Below are 12,500 nucleotides of genomic sequence, written 5' to 3'. Positions count from 1 at the left end.
TGTTTTCTGGACCATAGGGCGCACCGGATTATAAGGCGCACTGGCCATGAGCGGGTTTATTCAGGTCTATTTTCATACAAAAGGCACATTAAAGGAGTCATATTATGACTTTTTTCTAAATGTAAAAGACTTCCTTGGGGTCTACGTAACCCAGGGGTGTCCAAACTTTTTCCACAGAGGGCCGCACACGGAAATATTTAAGCATGCGGGGGTCATTTTGATATTTTTCATTTTCAAACCATAACAAAATATATGGATTTTTTTTTTTTAAGCCTTAGGGCTCCTGGGGAGCATAGAGGGTCTCAGTCACTAAAATGTTAAAAATAAGTCAAATTATTATTATTTAATGCTTACAGTAAATCTCTATATCAACTTGAGGTTGATAAAAAGTTAAACAAATAGGGTTTTATTTCTTTTCTGTCAAAGACAACTTTGTCTTTTATAGTAAAACTGAAATATGCAGTATTTGGATAGATAGATAGTACTTTATTGATTACTTCAGGAGAGTTCCTTTATTTAGCAATTAAAGCCCTCAAAGATCAATAATGCAGGACAACATTGATTTTAATTATTTCGTATTTTTGAGTAATCACAGTGAAAAGTTAAATAAAATCCTACTAAGTATATTTGAGATCCGAAAGGTTCCCCACTCATAAAATGATACATTTTTATTCTTTTTTTTTTATACTTTTAACACTTAAATTTCAAGATCAACTTCCGATTTATCCGTCGATTTTAAGTTTGAACTATTATTTTGTTTGTTTTATGCTCTTTTGTCAAAACTTTGATGTTTTTATATGGCAACCACACAACATATGCAATAGTTTTTCCACATTTTAAATTGATAGTTTTTAAGTAATAATTCATTATAACATAGATTTGTTTGTCCTTTTTTTTTTTTGAGCAATGGAAAAAAATTAAAATAAAGACAAAAGGGGAAAAAACTGCCTGCATGGCAGCTTTGTGTCAACATTGCCACTTTTTCTCATTAGATTTCACCTCATTCCACTTTTTTGTTTAAATGTTTATTTTTTATTTTTGCAATACTATCAATTTTGCAATTTTTGCAGAATGTGTGGCGGCCCGGTAAACGATTAGCTGCGGGCCACACTTTGGACACCCCTGACATAACATGTAATGGTGGTTCTTTGCTCAAAATGTATACTTAAGACCTTCGTATTGTGAGGCACATGCACTAACCCCAGTACCACCATGCCATTCCAATTTTTAAGGCGGTCTGTCTTAATGTTTTTAGCATTCAGACATTATTGTGAGGTTTTGTATTGGTGTTCCTAATATTCTGATATACCGCACCCCCCGATAGATTTTTTTCTCTTAATTTGGCACCAGACTCGAAATAATTGCCCAGGTCTGCCATAGTTGCTACTTTTTATTTGAAACAATTCTAGTAAGCCTAATCAATAACCACTAAACTCAACAAAAGAAGTAAGGCATATGATTTCCAGCGTGACGTAACCGCGGACAGAGTTACATAGTCGGCCAATAAAACGGAGCCGGCTGTTAATTGCAGAATATCAAGGAACTTGGCATCAATTTAAGGCACATTTGTTAAACTCAATGCCCGGGGGCCACATCTGGACTTGGACCTCTACAAAATGGCGTATTCTGAAGAGACGAACGGCTTGAAGACGGTCCGTAAAAGGAAAACCATGCAAAATTTGGACCAAAGCTCCATCATGACATGTTATGTAGACCAGTGTTTTTCAACCACTGTCTGGTGTGCCACGGGAGATTATATAATTTCACATATTTGGGTTGAAAACATTTTTTGCAAACCAGTAATTAGAGTCTGCAAATGATGTGTTGTTGTTGAGTGTCGATGCTGTCTAGAACGCGGCAGAGTAACCGTGTAAGTAGGTGGCAGCCGATGGCTAATTGCTTTGTAAATGCAGGTAAAAAGGTGTCTTATGCTTAAACCAGAAATAAACAAAAGGTGAGTGCCCTTAAGAAAAGGCATTGAAGCTTAGGGAAAGCTATGCAGAATGAAACTAAAACTGAGCTGACTACAAAGTAAACAAAAACAGAATGCTGGAAGACAGCAAAAACTTATTGTGGAGCAAAGATGGCGTCCACAATGTACATCCGAACATGACATGATAATCAACATTGTCCCCACAAAGAAGGATAAAAACAACTGAAATATTCTTGATTGCTAAAACAAAGTTGTGGGAAATATCACTCAAAGGAAGACATGAAACTGCTACAGGAAAAAAACAAAAATAGGAGCGCAAGACGAGAAGTAAAAGACTACACACAGGAAAACAGCAAACAAGTGCAAATAAGTCAGGGTGTGATGTGACAGGTGGTGACAGTACACCTACTTTGAGACAAGAGCTACAGTCATGCATGCTTGCTTATGCTTTAAAGCAGGGGTGTCAAACTCAAATACGGAGTGGGCCAAAATTTAAAACTGAACAAAGCCGCGGGCCAAAGTTGAACAAATTAACCTTTTTAATAGGGACCCAAACAAGTTTTGCATTGAATATTGAACCAGGATTATATAACTTTATAGTGACATGCAGAATCGAGTTTCAAATAATAACATTAATTAAAAAATATCAATGGCATATCATATAAAATTTAGATAAAAATTGAATGCCTCTTTTGTCTTTGCAGCCTTCTGAGGTAAATATGAAAATCCACTTTTTCCACAGGCTAATAATACATTTTAAAATAAAATAACGAATGAATCAAACATTCAAGCCTTGAAGTAGCAGGAGAAAGTGCATGAATAAAACGTTAATTATTGCTCAGTTTGCTACACTGATTTGCTTTAGCACTGAATATGGAACAAGCAACAATTAACTTTCAAAAAACAAAGGACAAAACATCAATGGCATATTAAATAAGATTTAAATAAAAAATTTAACGCCTCTTTTCTATTTGCAGCCTTCTGAGGTAAATATCAACATTAACTTTTTCCACAGGCTAATACATTTTAAAATAAAATAATAATGAATAAATCAACCGTTCAGGCCTTTTTACTGCTCAGTTTGCGACACACTGATCTAATCTGATGTGCCCAAGCCAGATACCTGCCATCTTTATTTGGATGCTAGTTCATTAATGTCGGGGCTCAGGCTTTGAGCTGAGGCGACCAGAGGTGGGCGGGGTTTTGTGGAAGCAGGGGGTGGGGTGTATATTGTAGCGTCCCGGAAGAGTTAGTGCTACAAGGGATCCTGGGTATTTGCACTGTTGTGTTTATGTTGTGTTACGGTGCGGATGTTCTCCCGAAATGTGTTTGTCATTCTTGTTTGGTGTGGGTTCACAGTGTGGCGCATATTTGTAACCGTCACGCCTGTAAGTTCATGTTTTTGTTTTGTCATGTTATGTTTTGATTTTGGACATTCAGTCACGTTTTGCACTTCCTGGTTTTGTTTGTTTCCATGCCAACGCATTAGTTCCCACCTTGTCACGCCCCTGCCCTCAGTCCCGCACCTGTTCCTGATTATCACAGCCAGTATTTAAGTAATTTTCGTTCTGTTCATCATTCTGGGATCTACACACTCGCACACACGCTACCCATGCTGCGCCTCCTTCATGCCCTCGTCCATAGTTCCATGCCGTGTAAGTTTTTGTATTTATGCCATTGTGCTAGTTTTGTTTATAGTTTATTGTTATTCATGCCAATCAAGCAAGAGTTTTTGTTTCATGTTTGTAGTTTGCAGCATTTATCCTAGTCTTTTGTTTATTCATAGCCAAGTGTCTGTACCTCCTTGTGAGCGCCCTTAGTTTGATTATTTTTGATTATAGCGTTTAAATAAACAACCATGTACTCACGTCCACGCCGCACTCGTGCTGATTCTCATCTGCATCGAAGAAACAATCCACGTCCAAGCCAAGTTATGACAGTAACAGTGTTAAAGTTGTTTATACGGCCACCCTCAGTGTGACCTGTATGGCTGTTGACCAAGTATGCCCTGCGATCACTTATGTGTGTGTAATAGGCGCACGTTTTATGTGACTGGGCCGGCACGCTGTTTTATGTAGGAAAAGCAGATGTGACGAAAGGTTGTAGAGGACGCTAAAGGCAGTGCCTATAATATCCCCAATATTGTTTTCCGGGTGGAAATTCGGGAAAATATTTCCCCCCCTGGAGATTTTAGGGAGGTTGCACTGAAATTTGTGAGTCTCCCAGGAAAATCGGGAGGGTTGGCAAGTATGAGTATTAGCGGTGAATGCCGGTGGGCCAGGTCTAATGTTAATTTCATATTGCCACAAGGGCCAAATGAAATTATACGGGCCAGAGTTTGACACCCATGCTTTAAAGTCATATCCAACAATTGCAAGTTTTGTTTTTTATTGATTTCTGCTGGTGGTGTGCCTCCGCATTTTTTCAACGCGAAAAATGTGCCTTGGCTCAAAAAAGGTTGAAAAACACTGATGTAGACCACAAGAAAGTGTTTTAAATGTAGAAAAAATATATATCATCATGGGTCCCGTTTACTTGTGTCGTCATTTCCTCCTCTTAGAAACCTTGCTGAAGATTGTGAGTCTCTTCTGGTTTCAGGAGAACCTCCAGCGTCAGAGGAGAGCATTCACACGGTTCCTTTCCAGTTTGATCTCATCCAGCTGCTCCCCAAGTGTCAGCAGGTGGAGCTCTTCTTCCTCACGTTCGGCACAGGTATTGTTTGTTTGATTTATACCAGGGGTGCCCACACTTTTTCTGCAGGCGAGCTACTTTTCAATTGACCAACTCGAGGGGATCTACCTCATTTATATATATCATTTATAAAAGAGACATTTTTGTAAACAAGTTAAATGTGTTTAATGATCATACAAGCATGTGTAACACATATAGATGTCTTTCTTTCACAAAGACAAGAATATAAGTTGGTGTATTACCTGATTCTGATGACTTGCATTGATTGGAATCAGACAGTAATGATGATAACGCCCACATTTTCAAATGGAGGAGAAAAAAAGTTGTCCTTGTTGTACAATACCACATGAAAGTGGTTGGTTTTTGGCATCTAATTCATCCAGCTTCCATACATTTTACAAGAAAAACATTGGCGGCAAATTCCGTAGCTTGCTTGATTGACATTCACGGCACCCGAGGGTCTTGTGAGATGACGCTGGCTGCTGCCAGTTCATTATTATGAAAAAATGACAGAGAGGAAGGCGAGAAACACTTTTTATTTCAACAGACTTTCGCGCCGTCCCTTCCGTCAAAACTCTAAAGGCCGACTGCACATTTCCTATCTTCACAATAAAAGCCCTGCTTCATGCTGCCTGCGCTAACTAAATAAGAGTCTCGGAAAGCTGGCGTGCACAAGTGATGTGCACGCCAGCTTTCTGAGGGATCGCTTGTGCACGCCAGTTTTCCGAGACTCTGTATTTAGTTAGCGCGGGCAGCATGAAGCAGGGCTTTTATTGTGAAGATAGGAAATGTGCAGTCGGCCTTTAGAGTTTTGACGGAAGGTACGGCGCGAGAGTCTTTTGAAATAAAAAGTGTTTCTCGCCTTCCTCTCGGTCATATTTTCATAATAATGATCTTGCAGCAGCCAGCGTCATCTCACAAGACCCTCCGGTACCGTGAATGTCATTTAAGTGACGTCTTGGTGAAGATTGATGATCACTCATTTTTAGGTCTATTTTTTTTAAAAGCCTGGCTGGAGATCGACTGACACACCCCCCGCGGTCGACTCGTAGCTCGCGATCGACGTAATGGGCACCCCTGATTTATACACACACACACACACACACACACACACACACACCGCGTCCAGACCACCGCTCTCACAGTCGTGGTGGGCTTTCAGAAGTGGAGCTGGAGGAGCACCTTGGCAGTGCCCCCTGCCTGCCCAACGAGCTGCTCCTCAGCCTCTTCCACAGCAGCCTGGAGCAGGAGCTCAGTGACCGGGAGGTCCCGGTTGCCGACGGCGACCACGCCGCCTTCATGCACCACATCCTGGAGCGAGAGCGCGACGGCCACTCTGCTCCCTTCGCCCTTCCTGTCATCAAAGGTAAGACCTCCGCTCCTCACCGAGGAAGATGGATCGATCCAGATAGCAAGACTCTAAAATCCAAACCACAAAACTGCACTTTGTTGTGGTGCAAATTTGCATAGTAAATATGGACTCATTGTTAATAACACAAGCTAGTTTAGTATTTGAAACACACAAATACAAAGTGTTGTTATTCTGTAATCTAATGAAATTATAGCTGATTCTTCTCTGCCAGACACGCGGCCCGCAAGACGTTATTTTGCGGCCCCCACGTTAATATGAAGGTTCAATGTTAGAGCAGCCTGCAAGTTTTATATGAATGGCGCTTGACAGTGTTATTTGGCTCCAAAATGGCTCTTTCAACGTTCTGGGTAGCCTACCCCTGCATTAGAGGAAAAGAGGCAAATGAGTGAAAGCGACAGAGACGTTGCCATGGAGACGAGGGTTTTCTTACGTGCCTGGCTGCAGTCACACCGCGACACCTGTCCGTCAGTAATAACAGTCCCCGATAACCTGGACTAATTCAAACTGTTATTTGTTTGTTTTTTTATTGTTTAATTTGCATTGCATTACACGATGAACACTAAATACCGTATTTCCTTGAATTGCCGCCGGGGCGCTAATTAATTTAAAACCTCTTCTCACTCCGGCGTTTACCAAAGGCATGCGTTACATTTAGGCCTGCGCTTATAAATTTGAGTGTGATGTAAGGAGACCATCATGAAAAGCACATTTAATAAAAAAACGTTATTATGGTCTTACCTTTACTTATAAATGAAGTCCATGCGCAGCTCCTTCTGATCAAAAGCATCGATAACTTGTTTATAGAAGTCTTCCTTATCTTTCTTCAGTTTTAAAAATCTCTCTGTCTCGATGGAGATCTTCCTTTATTACCTCCTGCTTCGATTGAAAGTCCAGTTTAGAAAACTGTTTTATTTTAGATATGTAATCCTCCATGTTAAAAGTGCAAGCGAGAAGAAAAAATAAACACACGCTGCTCACTCTTGCTGCTTGTTGTCACTTCTTCTGCAGCCGAGTAGTCGCAAGAAGGATCACTAGCGCCCTCTACCACCAGGAGGCGGGAGTCATTTAATGACTCATATTTGACACACGCAGCTACGGTATATTAATAAAACATAGCTGCTTACTGTTCTTTTTAGCATATTCAATAGCTTGGACCTTAAATCCTACTGAATAGCTCTTAATCTTCTTCCCTTTATGCGATTTCAAATGATTGAAATCAGCCTCCTCCATTTTGAAAATGATGACAGGTGAAGTGTCACTCGTGACGTGACGAGTTCGACCCTGCGGAAATTCTAGGCATATGCTAATTATTTGGCGAAACGAGTTTGACCCGGCGGAAAGTTTAGACTTGCGCTAATAAAAATAATATTTTGCGAAACGAATTTGACCCGGCGATAATCCTCAGCCGGCGGTAATGCTAAGCATGCGTTAATTATTTTGTGAAACGAGTTTGACCCGGCAGTAATTCTAGGCAGGCGCATACTATATACCTGGCGGCAATTCAAGGAAATATGGTACTTTCTATAGTTCAAGTCATTTAAAACCAGCACTGCACATCATAATGGCACATACACTTTTGATGTTAAAGGTCTAAAAAAATGATGTAGAACGTCCAAATTGAAACTCTTAATGGGCCATATTCTGCCCAGGTCTGATGTAGGGGGTTCGGCCTCTCCAAAATGGCTGAATGAATGAATGAATAAAGCATAGTTGGCACAATCTAAAGCAGGGGGCACCTGGTCTCCCGTAAAGACCAGATGAGTCGCCCGCTGGCCTGTTCTAAAAATAGCTCAAATAGCAGCACTTACCAGTGAGCTGCCTCTATTTTTCAAATTGTATTTATTTACTAGCAAGCTGGTCTCGCTTTGCTCCACATTTTTGATTCTAAGAGAGACAAAACTCAAAAAGAATTTGAAAATCCAAGAAAATATTTGAAAGACTTGGTCTTCACTTGTTTAAATAAATTCATTTATTTTTTTACTTTGCTTCTTATAACTTTCAGAAAGACAATTTTAGAGAAAAAATACAACCTTCAAAATGATTTTAGGATTTTTAAACACATATACCTTTTTACCTTTTAAATTCCTTCCTCTTCTTTCCTGACAGTTAAAATCAATGTTCAAGTAATGTTTTCTTTTTTTTATTGTAAAGAATAATAAATACATTTTAATTTGATTCTTCATTTTAGCTTCTGTTTTTTCGACGAAAAATATTTGAAATATTTTTTCAAACTTATGATTAAAATTCAAAAAAAAATTTTGTCTTTGTTAGAAATATAGCTTGGTCCAATTTGTTATATATTCTAACAAAGTGCAGATTGGCTTTTAACCTATTTAAAACATGTCATCAAAATTCTAAAATTAATCTTAATCAGGAAAAATTACTAATGATGTTCCATAAATTCTTTTTTTTATTTTTTCAAAAATATTCGATTTAGCTGTTTTTTCTCTTCATTTTTTTTAGGTTGAATTTTGAATTTTAAAGAGTCCAAATATATTTATAAAATATTTGTTTATATATACATTTATTGCGAAAAATCATTAAGATGATCAGTGTTTCCACAAAGATAAAAATAATTAATTATTAATAATTGGCTATTTTTAAGATCCTTCGTAAAACCCATTTTTATTCACTGGCTTTTAACCCACAATGAGACTTTTAACTGTTTTTAACTGCTTTTTATCTAACACATTGTTCTTAGGGTAATTTGTATTTGCTATTTCAATGTGCTTTTTACTTCTGTTTTAAATGTTATTTTGTAGTCTGTCCTTTGCCTTTATTTCTTTGTTGTGTACAGCTCTTTGTTCTTCAACTGTGGTTGTTTTTAAAGGGCTTTATAACTAAAGTTGGTATGGTATGGTAAATTTCTGGCAATTTATTTAAGTGTGTATCAAACTGGTAGTCCTTCACATTAATCAGTACCAAAGAAGTAGCTCTTGCTTTCAAAAAGGTTGGTGACCCCTGATCTAAAGTTTCGTAAACTGAAAAGTTCACAAGGAGTTTGTAAACAAATGTTCCACTGACTATCGGATCGGCACCAACATTTGCAGTATCGCCCCTCCCAGGGGCGTCGCTAGACCTAATACTGTACTGGGGCACACCTGGGGCACACATAATTCATGTGAGCGTGCAAAGCGCGCAAGCAAAAACATTTTTAGCACTTATTTATCATAAAAAATACATAAATAGTGCTTTAAACTATGAAATTATGTCAGATTATGTTGTATGGATCTTTGATGAACCACCTGAAATTAGCTAATGCATTTGACCTACTTGGGTCAGGACAGACATGGAAATATATTTTTTTTAAATCTAAATGGGGCAACAAAACCTGATATTTTCAGCCATCTTTCTGAAAACAAATACTGAAATGTTACTATTTTTTCTGGAAACAAAACCAGATGCTTTAGCTGTAGCCATTTTTCTGGTGACAAAATAAGATTATTTTAGTCAAAGTCACACCGATTAACAAGACAAGTCTACTGTGCTATTTTTCTGTGATATAAACTTGAATGATTTAAAAATTTGGCTCACGACTTGATGATATGGAAATATGTTTTTCTTCCTGAAGATAAAGCATTTGACTCACACATGCTGACTCCAAATCATCATTGATGCAGAAGCAGCAGACAATAACCAACATTATGTTTCATGTTGATTGGAAATTCCCCCGACAGCTCGTATAGCAAATGAATATGTTTGTCTTGATACAAGGAATAACCTTAGCTAACTTAGCATCAACTTAAGACAATGATGTTGCCTAGCTAGCTAGGACTTCACTTACATCTCTCATTCTTGCTGCTTCTTCTCTGCTGCGGGCGAATAACTTTCTTAAATCCATCTAGGAGTTACAGTTTGAGTCAAATCAAAATAATGTAATTAACAAATTGTTGTTGGCTAACGTTACCTACCTCACGCAGTGATTCTCATCCTCTCTCTTTCTCTCTCTCTCTCTCAACCGAAGTCTCGATCCACACCTGAATAAATTACCATATTAATTAGCCATGTGCTCACTGTTACGTGGAGTGAATACAGTAGCAAACAATTACCATACTAAGTAGTATGTGCTCTGTTCTCTATGTTATCTAGACTTAAAACTCTGAAGCGTTTTTTTTTTATTGGTGAAATTTTTACTGGGGCACTGCAGATCAACAATGGGGCACGTGCCCCAGTGAAATCTGTCTGGCGACGCCCCTGGCCCCTCCTAATACGTCCACAAGGTCCTGTGGATCTCACACTTGTTTTTTTGTTTTCATCAGAGGAGTTTGTGAAGCTTCCTGACAGACAGGAAGTGATGTCTGCCTTCCACACACCTGGCAGCAGTCGAGAGATGATGGGATCCACCAGCACTTTACAAGTAAACCTTTTCCGTACTTTGGAACGGTGTCCGCTCTCCCCGGCGGCTCACGTCTGCGTTTGTGACCGGCAGAGTTTCACCAACGCAGACTTGGCGGACGAGGAGCCCCCGCTGGGGGGGAGGAACTGCTCGGCGCCCCAGTGGAGGTGCTACGCCAAGCACGTCAGCTCCCAGCAGATCCTGCTCACCTTCCTGCCAGCCACCTTCACAGGTAGGACAGCTTCGAGACCAGGGAAATTGTCCAAATGTTTCTTTTTTTTGTTTTTAAGAAAGACATTTTGACAGATGTCCTGATGCTGATGTCGTCGGGGTTGGAAGTGGACCCTTTGAGTAACGTCAGCACGCAGGACGAGGACACTCTGACGCCCAGCAACAAGTCACAGGCGGACTCGCTGTCGGGTTCCACCGGCGGACTTGATAGGTCCGAGTCCAGCTCCGGTCTGGCCATTAAGTTGAGGCGGAGCTCCAGCAGCGGTCACTTCAGCGCCAGGTCGCCGTTGCTCTCCCCGCGCTCCGAGGGCCAGCCTGGGCCCGCTGACTCTCTGGTCCTGGACCGCGAAAGCTGGGATTGCCGGGTGTTGGAAACCCAGCCTGGAACGCCGAGTTCAGGTCAGTCAATCAATCAATCAATGTTTATTTATTTAGCCCTTAACCACAATTGTCTCAAAGGGCTGCACAAACCACAACCACATCCTCGGTAGAGCCCACATAAGGGCAAGGAAAAACTCACACCCAGTGGGATGTCGGTGACAGTGACAATGACTATGAGAAACCTTGGAGAGGACCGCAGATGTGGGCAACTTTGTCCGTTCTTCCTCAGATAGTATCATATTTAGGTCTATTTTTTTAACACCTGGCTAGTGATAGACTGACACACCATCCACCTCATGAGCACCCCTGGTGTCAGGTTCGAACACTGATGACATCTATTAATCAGGCAAGAAGCAAGGAATCATGCAGAGACAACAGTTCAATTTAGCTCATGAGGAGAACGCATGGAGCTGCACACTCAGTCACAGTCTCGCCCTACGCTCTAAGGTTCAGCTCCCGCGTCCCTCTATTTATTCAGGAGTTCCCTAGTCACCATCACTGAGGCCGCTTCTAAAAGGAGTGGTCACAAATATTATGCAAAGCAGGTCCAGTGCGCACAATACGTGATGGAATGTGCTGGGAGCCTTGAGATTTCCTCGTTTCTGCTTCATCTACGTGCTGTCATCGTTGAGATCTTTGAAGCCCTTGGCTGTTAGTGGGCTAAAACAACGATAACATCTGCGGCTGAGGCCACCCCTCAGACAAGAAGTTTCATCCTTGCACAGATAGAAAAGTGTAACTTAAACACAATAGCTAATTAGCAACGGACTTTAAGCATACTAAAGTTTGTGTGATAATATATACATGATTATTCTAACACTAGTCTTACCCAATCGCACGTGGCTAGAAGAAAAAAAAACAAAACTGTTTTTGTGTGTCTCTCCAAGATCTGGGGGAGAAAGTTCATTTCGCAGAACCGCAGAGGTCTGAGGAGAACGCATGGAGCTGCACACTCAGTCACAGTCTCGCCCTACGCTCTAAGGTTCAGCTCCCGCGTCCCTCTATTTATTCAGGAGTTCCCTAGTCACCATCACTGAGGCCGCTTCTAAAAGGAGTGGTCACAAATATTATGCAAAGCAGGTCCAGTGCGTACAATACGTGATGGAATGTGCTGGGAGCCTTGAGATTTCCTTGTTTCTGCTTCATCTGCGTGCTGTCATCGTTGAGGTCTTTGAAGCCCTTGGCTGTTAGTGGGCTAAAACAACGATAACATCTGCGGCTGAGGCCACCCCTCAGACAAGAAGTTTCATCCTTGCACAGATAGAAAAGTCTAACTTAAACACAATAGCTAATTAGCAACGGACTTTAAGCATACTAAAGTTTGTGTGATAATATATACATGATTATTCTAACACTAGTCTTACCCAATCGCACGTGGCTAGAAGAAAGAAAAAAAAAAACTGTTTTTGTGTGTCTCTCCAAGATCTGGGGGAGAAAGTTCATTTCGCAGAACCGCAGAGGTCTGAGGAGAACGCATGGAGCTGCACACTCAGTCACAGTCTCGCCCTACGCTCTAAGGTTCAGCTCCCGCGTCCCTCTATTTATTCAGGAGTTCC

At 40.6% G+C, this 12,500-nt stretch overlaps 1 protein-coding gene across 1 annotated transcript in view; it reads left to right on the top strand.

Moving 5' to 3' along the window:
* Positions 1 to 12,500, top strand: part of szt2 (SZT2 subunit of KICSTOR complex) — a 222,500-nt gene that overhangs the window by 42,602 nt on the left and 167,398 nt on the right. The window contains exons 19-23 of the mRNA XM_061887771.1: positions 4,532 to 4,645; positions 5,787 to 5,990; positions 10,256 to 10,353; positions 10,426 to 10,564; positions 10,639 to 10,962. Of these exons, the coding sequence (XP_061743755.1) occupies positions 4,532 to 4,645; positions 5,787 to 5,990; positions 10,256 to 10,353; positions 10,426 to 10,564; positions 10,639 to 10,962 (879 nt within the window). The remainder of the gene's footprint in view (positions 1 to 4,531; positions 4,646 to 5,786; positions 5,991 to 10,255; positions 10,354 to 10,425; positions 10,565 to 10,638; positions 10,963 to 12,500) is intronic.

Source organism: Nerophis ophidion, linkage group LG26 (genome assembly GCF_033978795.1).
Source record: "Nerophis ophidion isolate RoL-2023_Sa linkage group LG26, RoL_Noph_v1.0, whole genome shotgun sequence".
In the NCBI taxonomy this organism is placed as follows: Eukaryota; Metazoa; Chordata; class Actinopteri; order Syngnathiformes; family Syngnathidae; genus Nerophis; species Nerophis ophidion.
Note: the sequence above shows the minus strand (reverse complement) of the source record. Positions and strands in the feature narration are given on the sequence as shown.